Source organism: Xiphophorus couchianus, chromosome 7, assembly GCF_001444195.1.
Source record: "Xiphophorus couchianus chromosome 7, X_couchianus-1.0, whole genome shotgun sequence".
In the NCBI taxonomy this organism is placed as follows: Eukaryota; Metazoa; Chordata; class Actinopteri; order Cyprinodontiformes; family Poeciliidae; genus Xiphophorus; species Xiphophorus couchianus.
In genome coordinates, this window is record NC_040234.1 from 17056665 (window position 1) to 17078238 (window position 21574).

Sequence of the window (21574 nt, forward strand, 5' to 3'; positions counted from 1 at the left end):
TTTCACAAACTCTCCCACATTTCTTGCACAGACGTAGTGCAAGAAATGCACTATGTCTGTGCAAGCACTTTTTTACAATCTTTGTAAAAAAGTGCTTTTCCATTCAACATATTTCAGTTAAAATGTCTTCGTAATGTCTATTCATATATATTAAAATAATCTAATATGGATACTTTTGGATATATTATGGACATATTGTGTCTTGCTGTTGTAGAGGGTATGACTCAAATGGCTCCATTTACTTCTGAAAACTCCATAAAATACTCTACTAAAAACCAACAGAATGGCAGATTATGTTTTATTTAGCCTTTATGCTTTTAAAGTTTTTAGGTCTTCTGTTTCAAAATGTGATATTTGCCCTTTAAACTTCTAAGAATCAGAAAGGATTGGTGATTATATTAACATTTGACTCTCCATGTGTTTTCATTTGGACAGTGATATTCTCTCTTTCCCTGTTACAGTTGCTGCTAACCTTCAAAAGATTGTAGATGACCCAATTACCTATAAAATGTTGACCTTTAAGCTGGTGAGTTTCCAGATGACTGATGGCTGATGACAGCCTTAGTGGGTGTTGTCATGCCTGACAGTGTCCTCCTGTTAACAGCCTGTTGATGCATGGTGTGATGACGGATTCAATTGCTGGAGTTACTGCTGTCTAGCAAAACAAATGACTTCAGGGTGAACCAGCATCTGTTGCTTGGGGTTTTCTGTTCACGACACAGAGGAAAATATTTTATTTGTCAAAATCTTTCAAAATGTTTTACTTCTCCTGTATGCACTGCTTTACGTTGCTCTGTCACATAAAATCTAATAATTGAAGTTTGTGATTGTAAAGTGACATTTGAAAAAAGTTTAACTTTTGCAGCTATTTAAACCTGTTTATTAACCAGTGAAGCCAAGATTATAGCATATATTGGAACGTCACCCTCACAAATGCAACTAATGTGTAGATAGATTCATATTTAGCAGTAACTTGGTTTACTATGTCTGCGCTCATAAACCTGTCACTGTGTTGTGGTAAAGACCCTAGCATAAATTACTATCTTTTGTTTTGTCAACAAACACAATGCTGAACCAGCTCAAGTCACATAATCCAATTCAATATTGATTTTTTTTTCCTGATACAGTGTAGTACTTGACTCATAAATCTCTCACAGTAAACAACATTATCTACACTTCTTTGCACAATGAGAATACCCCTGTCCTTTGTTGCATTTTGAACAACCCATAACATAACATTGTGTGCTGTTGAATGAAGTTGTGTGCTTTCCTCAAAAAAGATATCCAAGTGAATTTACTGCAGGAGAAACGCAAGATCTAGGGAATACCAGTGATATTTTATTTCGCTGTGTTTCTTCTGGTTAAATCTTTGTGGACACTAGTAGGAGGTCTGTGTTTGAGATTTTCACAGGCTGACTAGATTGTTTCATGCTTTTGTTAAAGTAAGAACCTTTTATGAAGAAAACTGATTTAACAAGTAATACGTTTTTTTTTTTTTATTAGACTATTTATGTTACAGGTCAAAGCATATTACAATCTAAATTTTTAACCATGTTTTCCAAGTTTCCCCTGTTATATTTTCCAGAGCATATTTTATTTACTAAGGCTGCATCACTGTGGATACTGATAAATCCCTGCTCAACTCTTCTATTGTAAGCTAAGAGTTACGAGGGCAATACCATAAAAGCCAGGGAGTGACAATAATTACACACCCAAGGGAAACAGTTCATAACACTTTATGTACATAATTTATAGAGTGGGTGTCTCTGTGACAGCTTTATGGTTGAAGTGACCAAGAGATCCAGTGGTCTCTAAGCTCAAAACTGACCTCTTCTGACATCACTGCCCCAATGTTGCCTAGACAATCAGAGGTCTCAGACCCCTGCGGTGGTCAGGTGAATCTCTCTGAAATGTGACTGTTATATAGTTTCAATTATATAGTCTCAACTTTTCTTTAGCGAACCTAAATGAAAACCAAATTTTCATTTTGATTTACAGAGAAATCAAAATGAGGATTAAATGGGCTATTGGCAGTAGACACATATAAATGGTAATGACACCAACGCAAATGGCTAATGGGAAAAAAAAAAAAAATTAGTGTCTACCTGGAATGAGCTGTGTTGTTTAAGGAGGAAGCTCATTTTGGCAGCTTCAATCTGGAATTTAGGTTTTTTTTGGTCATGATCCATATGCCATGACTAACGGTGAAGGTTATGGTGTAACATTCACCACCATAACCTTCACCATCCTTAGGGGGATGAGATAAAGTGTCTTGTTCTTCAGTGATGGTAGGATGGGCTGGGAAATGGATACTTGGACACATGGGCCAATATCTGCAGTAATAAAGACGATCTTGTGGTCCGTAGGGGTGAAGAACAAGCTGAACCAAAAAAGTGAAGCTCTTCATTTTACCATTTTATCCACTCTTATAGATGCCCTACATAAATTCTACTAGATACACATTAGCATATTTTACCATTTTTATAAAGGACTACAAAGTCTCAGTAAAGAACCACAAAAGTTGAATGTTGAAAGTCTTGGGGCCTAGTAGACATGAAATCTACTGGCCTCTAGTCATTAGATCTCTTTTAAATGAGCTAACTGATGAGGAAATAATCCAGTTTGAGCATGGACAAATTATAGTTTTCTTTTCTAGTTGGAGAGCTTCTTGGACTCCAGAAGATATTCTGTCTGGCAGATAGTTAATTGCTTTTCAAAATTAATTATTGCAGCTTGCATAGAGGTGTAATTTTTGTGAGGGTGGCACTCTCAAGAGAAAACAAATTAATAGGCACATTTTACACCCTGTATTTCCCTGCTTCAAATGATAAACACATCATTTCAAACTATGTCATATTAATTGTTTTATACCACCATAAAGAACGCTCTTTTATTATTAGACAGTTACATGCCTTTAATGGATCATGTTGACTTTGATATATGCTTTCAAATAACTTGTTAGCTGTGCAGAGTCAGAGGAATGACAAAAGCTTTGTTGTTTTGTAGCATGTTTGACATTTCTGGTTCTTACAACTACAATGATATTGTAGAGGATTGACCTTTGCTTACAGCTCTGGGTTTAACATCTTCACCTCACACAGTTTGACTCTGTAGTTTTAAAAAAACACAGATAGACAAGAAAGACATTATCACTAAAAGTGAGCAGTGCAAAAATGGTTAGTTGCTTAACTCCTGTAAGTTGTCAAGGTTTCCAGACAAAATACTTCCACTGTAAACCAACATTGCTGTGTCTAATGTCTGGTTTTAGTATATATAATATGTCACTCTTGTCTTGAAGTCTTGTTTTGGCTTTACCCAGAGTGCTATAATGCTTGAAATCAAAACACATTGCGAACAGTTTCACCACACATTCATTTATTGTTTTCGGGTTGCAGAGGTTCTGGGTACACAAGGGAAATCCACACATCTTTCTTCCCAGCATCTGTAATATCATTCTGGTTGATCCCAAGGAATTCTCAGAACACAATAGCTGTATAGTCAGCTTGGCTAGTTCTGGGTCTTTTCCTTGGTCTTCTTTTAGATGGACATGCTTAGAAAAGCTCCAAGAAGAGGCACCTAGGAGGCAGACCAGTCCCAAACCCCTCACTTGATTTTTTATAAACCAGAGAAAGAAGCTATTCCTCCTGGACAATGGAGCTCCTGCACTCAATTTCTAAGGATTAGCCCAGCCTCCCAAAGGTGGAAGCTCATTTCATCTGCTTCTATCCAGGATCTTGTTCTTGTAATAGACCGGTAAATTGAGAACTTTTTCTTCATGTATTGCTGTGGACAAGATCCTAGTGTGTGTATGCATTTATTCATCCGTCCAACAATCACTCACGGCAAAGACCGATGCATGACCTCGAGGATAAAGCCCAGCCTTTACTATTTGAGAAGTATGCCCTGAGATCTAGAAAAGCTAAAGGTCAAGGCATAAAGATGCCTGTAGAACCACATCATCTGCACAATTAAGGGACCCTGAGGCTTCCAAACAGGACATCCCCGTCTTCATGACCAAGCTTTCAGACTCCATCCAGGAACACCATCAATAGGATTGTGAAAAGGGACAGAATCTAATCTGTGAACACAGCTCTTGCTTTGGTCATGCAAAGACCAAATGAACTTTAATAGCAACTCTGGCTCTAAGCTCTGATGAGTCTTACCACAAAGTCCGTCAAGAGACACGGCTATGTAAGCCTTCTCCAGATAACCAGTTGTTTCCAAGAGAAATATAAAAAATTGTAGACAGCAGTTCTCTTTTTTCTTGTCCTGGTACTTGAAAGGAAAATGCTTTCATTCCTGGCACTTCACACAAAGACTGAAGCAGCCTCAGGGCATGCTGAAGGCCATTGCTTGAAGATGCACACATAACTAGAACTTTAGGTGTCCAAACCAGACCCTTCTCTCTACGACTACGCCTTGAGATCCCACTGACACTGACACTCCAAATTCCCACAAAAGGCTTGAGGACCAGATAGTTTCAAGCAAAATAAAGAAAATTATTCTACAGTTACTCTTGAAAGTGCTCACATGCCTCTTAGTGTTTACATTTACGCAACTAGGTCACTGTAGCTGTGTATGGTAATATATCTTTATACAAGCAATCGGTCTAATTTTTTAAATGATTTTAAGTTGTATTATTTACTTGTTGATGCTTCACATATTTTTCTTTTTGTCCTCTCTTTCCAGGCTTCAGGATGTGATGACACAGAGATCCCAGATGAGGTGAAGTTGATCGGCTTTGCTCAGTTAAGTGTTAGCTGATGTTCTCTTCATCTTTGAAGCAGATGAGGCAGGGAAGACAGTTCAGGGCAGACAGACTGAGGAACACACCCCAACCACCACCACTTTCTGCTATATCTTTCTCAACTCCCTCCCAGAAAAGCCCTTCTCCGTCTTCCGTCCTTCACTCTTTTTGACTTTCCCAAAGCTCTGTCGTCGCTTTACCACCGCCTCTGTAGCGTTGACTTCCCTGCTCGCTGTCCGTCGACATTCCAGCACCCAGCGCACAGTACAGTACTAGGATACAGCCCAGGAACCAAAAGATGTACTCAGGTGGTGAAAGAAGGTGATAAATATGTAGCTTTGAATGTTTTATTTATTTTCTCACCTCCTTTCTTTAATTTACACTGCATTACTGTTATTTACAGCAAAAATCAAATTATTTATTGAAATAAGAAGATATTTTAAATTTTATTTTTCTGTCACATTGTTTTGTTCCCACTGTGAAAATAAATGTCCTCCCACACTTAATGATTTATGAAAACTCCTTGGGGTTCGTGTCAGAATGTAAGAATTATGTAAACATGTAGATATAAGCACATTTTTATAATAACATGATGAATGTTTTAAAATAAAACGCCCTGAATGAATTGTTTTATGTGTTCAGACCTGTTTAACTAAAAATGGAAGCGTTTGGTTGAGTGCGCCAAAATAAATGAGACCTGGATGTTACTGTGTATACTTTGCTGCTCTCAACTGTGTTAACGCTTCAGAAAATGCTTGAGGTGCCTTGTTCATTTTTCCGTGCCTAAGAAAGTTGTCGGTGAGTGAGACGACACTGAGAGCAGAACGTGCTGATTGTCACTTCATTAACGCGTTCCCTGCAATGAATCAGTTCACATGTGCAGTCTTAGCCCAAAGAGGGAAAATGAAATGCACTTTTGAGTTGGGATGCACAGCCAACAAACTGACTCTTAATTTATGTGCTTTCAGACAAATAAAACCCGGTGGAACCTGCAGTTGTATACTCTTGCTCCAATTGGTGTCTATCAGATGCCACAATTCAACACTGGGTTTTTTGTTTTTGTTTTGTTTGAATAAGTAAAGTAGCTACCTAATTGTACTGTATGACATCAAAAAATGGAACCAAACAGCGTATAAAGAGCCATTTGTTTGTCCAAACAAATCCAGTAGCACTAAATCATTTTAGGTATAAAAGTGTTAAATAATAACTCCTCAAAAAGCTTTTACTTTTTGAAGTAAATTGTTGTTTTTTTTATGTACACTGTGCATCATTTCAGCATATTATCCATTTCCCTTCTCTGTAATCAGCTAATGATGATTACAGATGTCAAATGTCAAATTTCTGATGAGAAGCAACAAATAAAGAATATTTAAGAAATGTGTGATTTCTTGATTTCATTGCTACAAATTTGCCATCATCAAAGGAAACTTTGATTGTTATATTGGTAATACTATCAGTCTCTAACATCCAGGATTACAGGTAAGTTTTTAAATTAGGTTATTGAGTTTTGGCCATAAATTACTGCTTTACCAATGTTCTAAACATTAAAATCACACAGTTGGTATTTACATGGCATAATGATGACTGGACACACAAATCTTGTTTTGGATCGGTAACATGGATCGTTTATAACATCCTTCATTAATTCCTGACTTTAACCATGCTGATTTTTTTTGTGAAAATGAGATCTACCAAATCTGCAAAGAATAGAGGTCAAATAATCACTATTTGTTATGCCAGCAGCTTCACTGGGCTTTCTTTACAATTCTTTCGATGCTGCAGATTTCTCTGATGGCTGTGCAGTTTTTTTCTGCTACACTTTTTCCTTTCACTTAGTTTACTATTCAAGGTTACATCAGTCTATGAACAACATTTTTTCTTTAGCAGCTGCCTTTGTAACTCTCCTAGTGTAGGGCGTCTGCGAGAGATTGTTGGACAACTATCAAGTCAGCCTTTCTTTAGTATTGCATAGCTCTAACATTAAGGCATGCAATACGATTGGTATATTGTAATACTGCAATTTTTTCAAAGAAACCACATTTTTATTTTTCATTAGCTAGACAAGCCATTATCCTTAAAATTAACAGAAATTAACTTGAAATGTATCATTGTGTGACGATATATGAGTTTTGCTTTTTGGATTTAATTACAGAAATAAATTAACATTTTGATCATGTTGTAATTTATTGAAATGTACCTATTAAATAAAAGTCACTGAATAATTTTATTATTGTATCAAATAGTTATCTATGACTTCTTGTTTTACTGGGGTACAAATATAACAAGATACAGAGACTATTTTCTCTTTGGCATGCTTCAAAATGGAAAAGAAATGACCACAAGCAGAAATGTGTTTTTCCTCAAAATTGCTCCAAGAATTTATCAACTTACTCAATCTATTTTCAAAGCAGTGATGAAAAAGTCTAATAATACTGGAAGTGGGAATAGACAAGCTGGACGAGAAACAACAATGTGTTGTACAGGCACTACAATGAGTAGAAGGGTAAAGACTGGAGGGGAAAAAAACTCAAAAACTTACTGATGGGGAAACAAAGCAGACATTTTAGTGAGACATTTTATATTATATGGAAGAATATGGGCACATTTTGAAGCTGTTTACATATCTTGTGTTGCAAATAAATGTAGAGGGCACTATAAAAGTAGGGCTTTATTAGACACTGAGTTTCTAGTTGGAAGTGTATAAAATCCATCATTACACAATTAAACTGTTGCTTAAGCAGCTGATGAGAAAAACACATTTAATACAGTCCTGGACTACGAGGAACATTGCTACAGAAGAAGCTAAAGGAAGAAGTGAATAAATATGGAAGATAGAGACCAAATTAAAGCCTATCACAGTGGAAATAGGCAGTACAACACAGTCACAGAGTTTGTATTAAATGTGCAAAATATTTTAAATAAGTTATGTTTGGCAACAACTTAAGAATAAAAAAACACAATCCTTGGGAGCCTGTGGCCCCTGTATATCCGTGTAACAGAGAAACTGGAAGAAGACAAGCAAGTGAAAGTACTGATTTAATTGTAATTATTCAAGTATTTCTTTTTTTGTATAAAAACATACAATATATAACAACAGTCCCCTTATGGGATAAAAGCTTTCACAGTAAATGTCACATTAGCTTATAAGACTACAAAACCTCAGTGAAAATAAAAAGGAAAAGAATAATTGGCCACCGGAGCCACATTTTCTCTGAGAGAGCTAGATTTTCCCATGTTGTTTATACAGTGACAGTGATTCTGCAGCCACTGATATGCCAGATACATATTACAATACATCCAGTCTGTAATGATCCCAGCTCGACATAACAAGAGTCTTGCACGGCACGATGCAGTGCTTTTCTTGGTGCGCGTAGCAGCTGATGAGCTGAAACAGCTGCTGATATACAACACACATAACCAAGAGCAGCAGCTACAGTAATGAGAGGCTGGTAGCCGAGACACATAATTACTCTTACTCTGGCATTGAAATGCCAAAGTAAGAAAACAAGAAAATGTGTCTACTATCCAAAACATACACGCTGCTTATTTTGGAAGAAAAAAGGCAATGTGATGATGATTGTATGTAAACAAAAACATCAGGCGTATTCATCATGAAAAAGTTGCAACTTTTCCACACTCTTAATATAAACTCTGTTGTGTTAGACTATCATTTCACCCTACTTGAATTTTGACACTAATAATAGACTGTATTTTTATATTTAACCTTATTAAAAAGATGGAGAAAGGGAGTAAAGAGCATGAGAGCACATGTCAGAAGCATGGTCATCAGGGTTGCACTTGCAATCTCATGCTTCCGAAGGTCTCCTAAACTATACTTTTTTAGAGATCATTATTTAGACCTCTAATATACAAGTAATGCAATATATATTTATTTTCTTCACATTCTTTTGGATTGCACTCTAGGAGGGTCAGCAGCTGGGGAGCCAGGAGAGATTGTTGCTCAAGGACACTTGCAGTAAAGGGGAGAATAGGTTTAAAATGCATTGGAAATGTCTGAATGTCTGCACTGTCTCTACAGGGCAAGCCACAGCAGTTAGTGCTTTCTTCAGATTGGCATATGCCTTACAAAGTAGCAAAAACCTACTAGTAACAACCCAGCATTTAAAGAGCTATTTTAGGACTTCTGAAGTGGGGCTCTGTCAAAACATTATACACAGTTAATGTGAGGACATAAAAAAAATAAAATAAAACAATATATATATGTATATATACAAAGCAATTATTTTTTTATGTAACTAAATCTACTAAATCTTATATTTGTTAAGTACATGTAAGAAAAGGTTAAAAGAAAAAAGAAATGTTGCCACTTAAACTATGCCAAAAGGCACTAGATATGTTTAAAAAATAAACCTCAATACAATAAAAAAGATCCTTGTCTAATTTTAAAGGTAACTTTAAAATTGCAAAGTTTGGGAGCTACCACTTTACAAACCCAGATTTCCGTAGGATACGGTAAAACAGCACTTTGAGCAAGCTACTGGTGTGAAAAAGGCTGTGGTTGACCTCAACTTAAAGTGCACTGTAGTAACCAAGGTGAGTTGTAACGTGTGTATTACTCTCTCTAGTTGTTGTCTTTATAGCTTTTGCTGTCATATCTATTTATAAAAGTCTTTTCTGCAAAGTGAGGCTTATCTGTTTATTAATTTTCCAAAACCATAATTATGCCCAATTTATTAGCAATATGTTCATAAATACTGATATGGCAGAATATAACACCCTATGTTTTACTTTCATTGTACGTTGGAAAATTCCAAGCTTACAATGACTTGATGCCAAACGGAGTAAGTACAGACAAAAAAAGAAAAGAGGAAAAGACAGAATCCAAGGAACTCCACATAAAAGAGGTGCTGGAGCAGACAGAAACTTGTTGATATTAAGATCAGCAATTTCTTTTTTTATGCCAGTCCTAGGCTGTAACTGAAATGCTCCAGACACCAGATACAAACTGTGAAATCAACAGTATCAATTGCTCCCATTAAACTTTATAGTACAAAGATTACAAAGCTTCCATCATCTGCTAAAATTATATATTTAAAAACAGCTAACAGTGCTATTTAGATGCTTAAAACTAGTCTGGAAATCCTCCAAGATTGTGCAATTGTTCAAAAATGGCACCATGTTCAAAAATCTTTAGGTCTCTCTTGGGTAGGGGTCTTTAACTACAGTCCTCGAGGGACCATTTTTAGACATGTCTGCTTCAACACATCTGAGTCTAATAAATGAGGTCATTAGCAAGACTCTGGAGAACTTGGCTGCATACTGTGGAGGTAAGTCAGCAATTTCAGGTGTGTTAGACAATTGTGATATTGTTTTCACTGGAGTGGTATAAGACATTCTGCTTTTATCCTGCTTTAGAATATAGGTTTCAGCCTCTGGAAGAAACCAAACTAGATTTATACTTAATGAACATGCTTAAGAGTTGTATTCTCCAGGAAAGATGTTAAACACTTTAACAGAACCCAACTTTAAAACTCCTTAACAACTGCTTTAAGAGTGAGAGACTATACAAACTGCTAATGCTAATGCTAATCAATCCATGTGTCATAAAACATGGACTTGCAGAAGCAACTGCAGGTTCTTACATGATTAAATGTGACAATTTGTAATAAGATATAAAGGCCAAAGTAAATGAGGTTGGTAAGGGGTCAGCTGGATAAATTGGAGTTGTTCTTTGTTGATCCTCATGTCTCCTAACATCTGAGGTGCTTCTTGCTGGACATATCATTCCAGATGCGATGCATCTCCTCCGGGGGGATCTGATGGACTGTGATGACACGCCTGTACCTGCAAAGACTGTAAGCCATTTTCCAGTGGTTGAACCCACTGTTCTGATAAGGGTGGATGCCTAGTTTACGCAAACACATCCCCACATACACGTCCTCCAGGTGCAACAGTCTGGTGTGCAGCGAAGTCTTGTAGATTAGCTCGGCTACATCTGCGGAGAACACGTAGCCAGTGCCTGAGCAAAACGGCGGGTATTTGTTTTCAGGGTATAGGTCTCTGGGCATGTACCACTTGCTGCGCATATCTCTGATAGGACCACCGTTTATCACATAGCCTGTGAAGTATCTCCTTCTGGGCTTGGTACTGGGCTTTAGAAGCTTGTAAATAAGATTGTCCATGTTGACAAAGATGTCACTGTCTGTCTTCATGACATATTGAGCCTTTGGGCAGAATGTCGCTACCCAGCGCATGCCCATTAGAGTCTTGAGGGTGAGATTGTGATATGAATCAATAAAGTTCTCCACTACAATATCATGAAAGATCTGACTCTCCTGTTCCACCATCTGGTTGAGCACGTCGTCTGTGTTCCTCCCCAGAAGAAAGATGGTGAGAATGTGGATGTCGCTATAAGTGCCCTCATCGCCCCAGGTCTCTCGGATGGCCTGCCGTGCGTCAAACTCCTTGTGTGTGGTGCTGATGAGAATAACCAGGAAGGGCGTGATGCTTTCACACTTCTTCGGCTCATTTATTACAAATTCGAAGGCATGTGGGTTGAGGGGGCGCGTGCGGATGTTGGTGAATGTGATGTTTTTGGGAGGAGGTTTCACAATCCTACGTTTAGGCATAGCCATGTGACCAACATATGTGGACGTCGGCCGCGAAATGCTCAAGTACCACAATGCGCTGGCCCAGCAAACCACTGTCAGGATGTATAAACATGATACTTTCGAAGGCATTATGCTAGTCTTAGGTGTATTTTGATGAGCTGGCTCTTATAAGGTTTTCCTTCCATTAGTGAGGTTTCACCCAGTGAGGCAGCATTAAGCTGCTCAAGCATGTGTTTTGACATCAATTGTCAATAATGGATTGCTTTAGAGAGAAGAGATGCTTTTTGCAATTCAATGTGAAGCACTTTAAAACTGAATGAATGTCCAGATTCTTGGCGAAAGCATGGCATCTCCATTTACATCTGAAAAAGAAGAGACAGAAACATCAGTATAAAATATATATGTGTGGTTTTAAAAATGTACATATATATATTAATTATTCATAAGCTTTTATTTTAAATGCATTAATCTTTGTAGAGGATGTTCATAAACGATGTAGGGAAGCAATCACTGAGTGCTACATAAAAAAAATCCCAATAAATTAGCCCAAGAAGTCAAAATGATCTACATAAATCATGTTTAAAATGATTATTTTTTAATCTTTGGAATACGTTTAGCCAGGGAATGAAAGAAAAAGTTTCAAAGTAAATCAACATATAAGCACAGTAGATCAAAGTTTTGGATAAAACTACACATCACATACTGACATATACTGTACATATAGGATTCATGTTGAAAATCTAAAGGGTATACACACATGTAGGTCATATCCTCAGGCTTTGATGTTTTCTGTGGATTTTTTGTCTTTTACCTAGAGGAGATCACATGCACTTCTCGGGGGAATAGCTATAAATTTCAATGCATTTTTCTTCAAAGGCTGGAGGAATACAGAGACCAATCTGACCAGACACATAAAGGCATAATGTGATCACTTGAATTCCATTTACCTGCAGTATGTTGTCATACACAAACCTATCAGACTGAGAAAAAAAAAAAAAACAATGAAAAAAAACAACAAAAAAACACTAATGTATTTAGTTACATTAGGGTGACAATCTGGATGTCACTATAAGTGACCTCATCGCCCCAGGTCTCTCGGATGGCCTGCCGTGCATCAAACGCCTTGTGTGTGGTGATGAGGATAGCGCCACACACATTATTGTGGTGCTATTATTACAATAATATAAAGTATGAATTAGCATATTTTTTATTTTGTCTCTAAAATGACAGATGTTTGTGTTATGTCTGTACCACACAGGTAGTTGCTCAGGGTGGCATTATAAAAGAGGGTCGGGGTTTAGTCATTTGCAAACTATGGACAAGCAAATGCTGAGAATGGAAAGACTTGGAATGAAAAGAGAATGGGTTACCTACTTTGTGTGGAAGTGCATTACATTTAACTTCACCCCAGAATATCAAATGAATTCCAGCATTGTGACTAATTGGGGTTGACAAAATAAAGGGCCTGCCCAGGTCTCATGCAAAAATCAACAGCAGCCTTAACATTTTGAAGTGGTGCTGTTGAATGGTAGGTCTAGTTCCTTCTTAGTTTTTCTTATGACTGTTTCAGCAAACACTGAAACAGTTGTTTGTTGTTGGTATTATTTCTCTCATAATATGAGCTTCTGTGAGATCTCACAAGATTGAAAGGAGCAAACAACTGCTTCCAACTCATAACTGTTTACTCAAGAACAAGAAGTGCAAACATATCAGAGTTTTCTTTTACTGCAGTGTCAAAAAGGTTTTAGTTATCTTTTATTTATTTATACACTATTTTTGTGGAGACAGACTTTTGTAATCTTTTATATTGGTCTTATTTAATCTTTTCTTCTGGCTTTTTGAAGCTTGTTAAAACTGATTACTTGGAAACTCGATGCTTTTTTCATTCATTTCAGAGTTTAAATGAGATTTAAGGCAGTCGGATTTGGTTTTCAGAATAGGATAGTAGACTTATACAATACATACTGTACATATGCAGTACTTTCAGATGACAAAACTATAGATCCAAAAGATTTATAATTTTTTTTACAGTTTCATTCAACTTGTAAGAGTCAGAATGAGAGAATTAGATAAGCAGATTATTTTGTGAAGATAACAAATTAATAGAATATTAATGCAAATGGTGGAATGTTTGCTCATGAGTTTGCCCTATAGTGTCCAAATATGCAGTGCTACCTCTCTGAAAACTTATTAAATAGAAATCATATGAAAACATATTCTGTCAATTGGGTCTTAAGTATACAGTCAATTAAATTTGGCCTGGCAGGAATTCTTGCTGGTCTGTAGCTACTGTTCAATAATCCGTCAACAGGTGAGAAAGTAAATAAAGGTTTACTGCCATTTTTGGTGATTTTTAGAGTGAACACTAGTGGTTTAAATAAAAGAATAGCCCTTAAAAAAGCACAGATAATATAAAAATAGAAGAATAGGCCTCTTTGCCATGTCAGGAGGTAAAGTGTCTCACTTTTAAAGCTTGGTTAGATGTAGAGAAAGCCTAAAGTGGATTCTGCTAAGAGACGCTCCAGCTGAAAAGAGTCTAAACTTAAATTCAACAAAGCTAAGAATAATTACATGCTTTCTGCTCTGCTGCACCTCCACTGAAAAATGCTTTCTAAATCAATATTTGACTTTGGGCATGAAAGGTCGTAATTAGGATCAACACAAAAGCTGCCATTCACTGTAACTGCGAACTTAATAAAGAAATCACTATTAGGTGAAATATGCTTGAAATGCGCAGCAAACAGAAAAATATGTTGTGAAGGAATTAAGAAAATCACTTCAATTAAACTGTCAGTCGTGCCTCTAATAATAAGCAGTAACTGTTCTGTTACAGACTTTTGTCAAGAAATTTTCAAATCAGACATAACATAACAAGAGTAAATACAAAAAGGCAGTTAAAAATACTTTTAATTAATAAGAGTAAATCAATCCAGACCAACATGGCTTAATCAGTTTTTTGAAATAGTAATCATTCCTTTGGTTAAATTAGTAATTAACCAATTAACTAAGACATTGTGAAAAGCTCAGTTTAATTTCACCTAGCGTATTAAGTCCTGGTGAATGCCAGACTTGCAGAATCAAGTTATCTCTTAAATACAACCACCCACAACATGCTGTAGCCTAAACAAAAAGTATCTTGTGTTTCCATGATCTGAGATGTGAAACCTTGACATTTGTGAGTCTGGAAAGGTTTACAAAGTCATTTATAAAGTTTTTCTACTTCAGTGAACCACAGTTATCCACAAATTAGTAAAATATAGTAAAGTGCTGAATCTTCTTAGGAATGTCCGACCAACCACAATTACTCTAAAAGTACATTGACGGCTCTCCCAAGAGGTTAAAACATAAACCTCTCGGGTCAAACTCATCCAGATCTCATATTTCGTTTCAAGTGATGATGTCAAAGTAACAACAAGAACACTGAGTTTCAACCCGACTGCACCTTTACCTCCCCTTCCCTCTTGTCCTCTCACTTAAGGCAAGAAAAAAATGGACATCTGCATTGGTAAAATGCTGTAAAACTTTGCCAGAGTCACACCTTGCCATAAAGTCTGTAGTGGATATGTCAAAGGCATAAAGTATAGTCACTGTGATTGAATACTCCTTTGTAGTTCCGTTGTTGTAAATCACACCTTTTATTTTGGAGACCAGTCCCACTGCCACACCCATTTGCTGAGTGAGATGCTGGCCAACCCTGCTACAGTGGGAGGAGTGACCCATTCAGCCCTCTGGACTATTATTGCCAAATAGTTTTCAAGGAAAACATCAGACTATCAGTTTGTGACTTTGAACTTGAGTTTAATACTGTGCTTATGACAGTATTAAAATAGTCATAAGCACAAGATTTGAAAGAAATGTGTAGCAGTCTAGTCAAAGTCCATACATAAATCAGAATAAGATGCTGTGGCATGACCTTAAATACACTATTCATGCTTAAAGACCTTCCACTATGACTGAATTAACACAATTCTATGAAGTAGAGTGGCCCAAAATTCTTCCACAGAGATGGAAAATAATGATTGCCAGTTATCAAAAAATCTTGATGGCATCTGTTACTGCCAAGACCAAAAAGGAAAATAAAAAATAAAAAAAATGATGAAATATGTAAGACCTGATTTTTTTTTTTTTTTTTTACATAGAACAGTAGCTGAGTCTATTCATCACCATTATGAATTATGATTAAGTTGGACTCCCTTCTTCTTCCTCCTTTTCCTCACTGTCTCAATAATTCACTGTATCTATTGGCTGCTGGACAAAGAGAGTTTAAGGTGAAGCACATTCAGGAACACTGAATATTTAGGCTATAATTCTTCATAAGAATTACAATTTTGAAGCCTTGCTTTTAAATCACTACAGAACTGAACAGGGCCTGTATGCAGTCACCTTCATAACATGTTTAACCTAATCATTTTTGCATATTATAAGATCTCACATTTATCGTCGGGCATAAAATCTCCCACTCCCTGTGAGAACAGCGGCATAGAAATTGTCAGGAAAAATGTTTAGCTATTAAACAGCCTGTAAAGGGTGGGACAGGTGTGCATGTTACACTTTGTGACTAAACCCGCAGGACATGAAAGTCAATAGAGAACCGCGTCAGAGAGGCAAATGAAAGTGGGGAATAATTAGCCTATACTTCCAACAGAGACCTAATTTATCATGATTTATTATATGGCAAGAGGTAAACTTGTGTTGGGAGTAGGACACAAAGACAGCCATTCATCAACACTTGACGTTTCTTTCTCTGCACTCCTGTGTTGAATGTTTGGTGGACTTTTTTTTTGTTTTTGCTCTTTAGAAAAGGTCTATTATGTACTCCTCTATACACAAACATAAATGTTGTGATTCATGGCTCCAAGTCTGTATGCAGACAGGTTTCTAAAGTGTTTTCCAATAACATTGTATCAGAGCTAATAGATTGCCTGCCTGAATTATATAGAGATTGGGTATTAGGTAGGACTTCTGCCAAAAACATCTAAATTGATTATCTTGCTTTTATTTCACACAACCTCTTCTGCATATTGCTGACTACACTTTTAATGATGACTCACTACAGTGGCAAAGCTTCAAAGATGGTACTATAATTTTAACAATAATTACCTTCACAAAAATTACACACTTAAAATTAATATTGTAAAACCTCACTGATGAGGCAACATTGGTAAGATATACTTTTGTCAGTGGGAAAATTTCCTAAAACATTTAGAAGTATTAATGCATTTATTTCTCCATGGATAAATCATTTTCAATTCTTGCTTAAGGATATAAATAAGTCACTTCTCAATTGCTTGGTGCAAAAACAAAACAATGCTTGTGTCACTTTGTTGTAGGATTGATTTAAGTGTTGTTGCTTGTTTTTAAAGTCAGTCTCTTTTACTCCATGCTTCATCTGAAATCCAAGGCAATTTAACAAGATGTTGATTTATCTTTACTGTACATTTAATCTTAAATTAGAAATAATTGCTGTTCTAAATTGTTGAAGAATTAACCAAATAGTTGCTCGAAGTTTGGAAAACTTATGTAAGGAGGACTAAAATTAAATCTCCAAATATTGATAGGGTGAAACAATTCATCAAAACATTCCAGGGAGCCAATTCTTTGCTCTAAAACTTAAATTATTTGTGTTTAGTGTTTTTCTCAACAAATGCCAAAGTGACTGACTTTGCCAGCTACTAAAATATTGCTGAAGAACCAAAAACAACTCTACTGTCCCATTGTTTATTAGTGGTTATGCAAGATGAAGCCTTTTTTTTTTTGGTTTATGAAGAAATGCTTGAAGACTTTATGGAAGTAAATGATCTGCAACTATGTCAGCGTGAATCTGAACCGACAGCTCCAGCTCCAGAATTGAGAGAAAACGTTTCAGATCAGGATTCTGATAATCAGGACCGTCATGGCCAATAAGATGACATGCATAATGACTGACTTGGGAACGTGGAATGCTGAAAACTGCAGTTTGTAATGTACAATTTATGGATTTAGTGCATTAATAGGCATTTCTATTCTGGTAATTATGTGCAGCACACAGGTCAACCTGTATGACACAAGAGCTTTCTCACTCTTTGTTGATTTATTTATATGTAATGTATAATTTTTTTAAGGTATTTCCTTGCATCTGTACAACAACTGGATGAACTTGTTAAATAATGTAGCCCTACATATAAACCTGTCTTGACTTGCTTTATCCTTCTGATTTCATCCTTTTTTTTGCTACTGCTGTCTCCTTAATATATTGTTTCATTGCTGAACTTCACTTTGGGGTAACTTGTGTCTATTTGTGAACTGCTTTACGAGTGAAATTGACAGTGACATTGACAAATCTCCTTAATCAGCACTGAGTTGCTGGAAGCCATATTTCTGCAATTTCACAACACTGCACCAACCTTGGGGATGAAAAATGAGTGAACCAGCACTTATTGCTGGAATGTTAAATGATTTTTTTCCCTCCAGTACATTGTTATACAACATAGATCAAACTAGAGCAAAACTGATATATTTTTTTTAAAATTAAAAGTAAACTCTATGTATAATCCTACCTCCACCAGTCATCTTATATAGAAAATACAAATTTGTTATGTTGAGAATATTTCATCACATTTTAACAAACCCTCCCAAAAAAACATCAAAACTTTTCAATACTAAACTGGAAGAGCGACTCTAGCTTAAAGCTGAAAATGTTATTATTTTGTGACCAAAAAAAGACATTTCTTACAGGAATAATGGTATGCTGAAGGGATACAATTGGGCACTCAGAAAAGAGTAAGCTGTTTACTTTTCTCAAACATCTACGCAAAAAGAGGTTTTCTTCACCAAGCAAAAACGAAGATATCCTTTCACCAGATTTAGTCAGCTGTTTTTATCAATCTTTGGCATATCATTTTAGAAATATGTCGTATGTGAAATTTCTATTACATGATATTCTGCTGCCACAACAAACCAAATCTATAGGTAAATCTATCTAGGCACATAAGAATTTGGTTTCATGACCCAAATACTGTGTAAAAAAATAAACCAGAGCTAAGTTTATTTTACCACTACATTTGCTCAGCTGCCATCATAAGTGCATGTAAAACAGTTTTACTCTGAGACAAGACTGTTATTTCTTGATGTCTTATAAGAAAACCTTCATAAGAATATGGCAACTTCACGAGCCAGCAGAGTAAAAATCAGAATGTGTTTTGTGAGTTTCACAAACTCCTGTAAGACTGTGTTGTTACCTCCCACACACTGTATTAAACTCATGGGCATTGAAAAAAGCATGCACAATATTTGAGGTTAGAGCTTTTTCTTGCAATGCACCTCAGTCGCAGTAAAACAGAAAGCATCACTCTTTGATGAAGGATGAAATGTTCATCAAACAAATGTTTGTTAAAGTACATTTAGTTTCAGGGAAAGACTCAACATTGGTGCAGTTTAAGTGTTGTTCACGTTTTAATTTTGTGAGTGTAAAAGCATGTGGTACTTTGCAAGTCTGGAAAATGATCTAAAAATTGTTTCTAAAAGAAAAAAAAGATTTCAGGAATGTAAGGTTCTATTTGTTTTTTCTACAACCACATATCCTTTAAAATGGTAGGGCAAGCAGCGGGACAAGTAAATGGGCTTTTTTATTCAAGATCAATTCATCATCTGGTGGTGTTTTTAATGAATGAGTCACAGATAAAAAGAAAAAGAAAGTAAGTATATTTTTGCTAACACTGATTAACCTAAATTAGTTGCAATTTTGGGGGAAATTTCCTTAATGTAACAATCTATGTTTGACTACATACAATATGTACTCACTATTTATCAAAATATATATAAATTGTATTTAAATTATTTTGATTTGGATAAAGCACAACAGGTAGTATACCTTTGAAGAGTGTTCATATAAGTAGTAATAGCATCTAAACATATTAGAGTGAATCTAAGCAGAGGAAGCTGTGTACTTAATTTTAAAAGTTGGAGAATAAAAATGCAATTGATGTTCAGAGACATAAAAATATTAACTGAAGTGAGGGTGTTCAGATGTTAATATGCAGGAGATTAACTGGACAAAATGCCAGCTGTACAAGAAGCAGTCCTCCTATGCCAACCAAACACAGCTCTGGGTAGTGTGTTAAGTGTTGCAAAGATTTCCCTTAAATGTTGGCATCCGTACACAGAATAAATTGGGCCAGGGCTGTCCAGGCATTGGCTCTGGCACACAAAATCTCACACATAATCAGGCCCAGATTAAACCTGATGTATATCCTCATCAGCACCAAAACATTTCACTCCTTTTTCTCTTCTGAAGAAACGCAGCCATATTCATGTGGTAGTCGTTAAAAAATGTGTTATACATGTGATATTTCCCTGCTTCAGCAGTCACTACAAGTCCACCTGCCTGCTGTCAACACACTTGGTGCTCTAGAGGCTGCTGCAACCCTGGGTAACCGTAAACGTCTCATTTAATTTCGCAATCAGTCTATCCCAGTTATTTTTATTGAAGCAGATAGAATAAAAACTAAGTCTTAAAATATTTACAGTACTCTATTCCATTGTAATATAGAAGTAAGTGAAAGAGAAATTGCAAGTTATTTGTTCAAACAAATAACTCTTCAATAGAAGAGTGTTTCTAAATATAGTACAATACAGACTACACTAGACCACCACTAAATCCTCCTCAGTGCTTTCCAAGAAGATACATTTTAAAATACTCTGTTATCAAAAGTTAAGATCTTTGTTTGTCTCAGGGGGAAGATTGCTCCTGGGTTGTGCCGTGCTCTTGTCTTATTTACTCAAATGCAGTTTGTTCTCTCCTTCTTTCCCAGACATCATATCTTGCACACAAAATTCTGTTTGAAAAGGAATTCACAAGTATTGTGTTATTTCTGGGTGAAAAATGTCTAATTTTTGAGATACAACAATAGTCAAAGTGCTACACAAGAGAAGATTAATGTGATAAATAATAACATAACATATAAACATAAATAAACCAGGAGAAGAGCATTATCACATAAAATAAACATTCAATAATCCCGGAGGAACCCAACATTTCAAACAAACAAAAGCAGATACAAGAAAATAAGGCAAAAATAAGCTCAATACATCCCACCTATGAACTAAAGCACCAGGTTAATTTGCTTAAATAATGAAACGTGGTATGTTTTATTACTTAATCACAAGGTTAATTAGACAAAAATTAACCGTCTTTAGTTTTCATGCTATTCCAATGCAAATTTCTTTAGAAGCTTCAGTTTCAGTCTGAATGAAAATGCAGGTTTCTTTATATCCGTGAGGATTTATGTTTTTCTGTGTGTTTATTTTAGGTTTCTGTGTTTCTTCAGTCTCTGTGTTGTCCTGTCTTCCCCTTGATTGGACCCAGGTGTGTCTCGTTCCCTGATTACCCTCTGTGTATTTAATCCCACCTGTGTTCCTTGTTCCTCATCGGGTCCTTGTCTTATCTGTCTAACCTGTCGCGCTGTTCTGTCTAGCTTTCCATTCGTTTACCAGATGCTACCAGTGTTGAGCCTTAGCCTTCCGCTCAGCTGTGCTGCCTGGTTTTTTGGATTTTGCATTTTGGACTTCATTAAAAACATCATTTTTCCTCACACCAACCTGGGTTCTCAGCGTCTGCCTCACCACCTCATACCGCACTTCATGACAATATCCACTTCACAAAACTCCACTTGAGGTATTTCACGTTTTTCTTTGCAATAAGCTCAACAACTTACACTTCTTCAGCTTTTGACTAAATCTTTGAAAAGCAGAAATGTTTAAAAAGGCCTTAGAATGTAAAGATTATCCAGGGTCTTTGTGACTGAGCTTAACAAAAAAGAAAAAATTACTCAGCCACAGAACAGATATTTAATACTCTGTTAGAGTGAATCAATGCTCCCTACCAAAAATATTTACAGTCAATATTTTCAGTCAGATGCCTTTTGAGTATTTTACAGAACCAAAATAATAAGTCAAATCCTTTTTTACTCTAATATTTTTTATTCTCTGATGAAGCAACAAGACATGTGAAAGAGCCACGGCTGCATTTATCTCTTTTAAAAAGAGAAAAGCATCATGAGGTGTCATCAACAGCACAGAGATAGGCAGAATGTAGAGATTTAATGAGTGAATGTTTGCAGTGGAACCTCTCCAGCCAACCGTGCCACATCACAGAGCACCAGGTAGTCATTAGAGGGACAGATGGTGCTATGGCTGATTGGACTCTCTGCTAGCCTATTTCACAGTGTTTCTTCTTATATTGCCCTCTGCAGAGGTAGACAGCAGTGTCTGAAATATT

The 21574-nt window shown here is 36.3% G+C and overlaps 2 protein-coding genes across 2 annotated transcripts in view; one reads left to right on the forward strand and one right to left on the reverse strand.

Annotated features, from left to right (window-relative positions):
* stk39 (serine threonine kinase 39) overlaps positions 1–6129 on the forward strand; it is a 31663-nt gene extending 25534 nt beyond the window's left edge. Inside the window, exons 17-18 of the mRNA XM_028023236.1 lie at positions 462–526; positions 4690–6129. Of these exons, the coding sequence (XP_027879037.1) occupies positions 462–526; positions 4690–4764 (140 nt within the window). The 3' untranslated portion in view covers positions 4765–6129. The remainder of the gene's footprint in view (positions 1–461; positions 527–4689) is intronic.
* Positions 6130–7770: 1641 nt separating this feature from the next.
* b3galt1b (UDP-Gal:betaGlcNAc beta 1,3-galactosyltransferase, polypeptide 1b) overlaps positions 7771–21574 on the reverse strand; it is a 42257-nt gene continuing 28453 nt past the window's right edge. Inside the window, exon 2 of the mRNA XM_028024501.1 lies at positions 7771–11681. Coding sequence (XP_027880302.1) covers positions 10459–11448 — 990 coding nt within the window. The 5' untranslated portion in view covers positions 11449–11681 and the 3' untranslated portion in view covers positions 7771–10458. The remainder of the gene's footprint in view (positions 11682–21574) is intronic.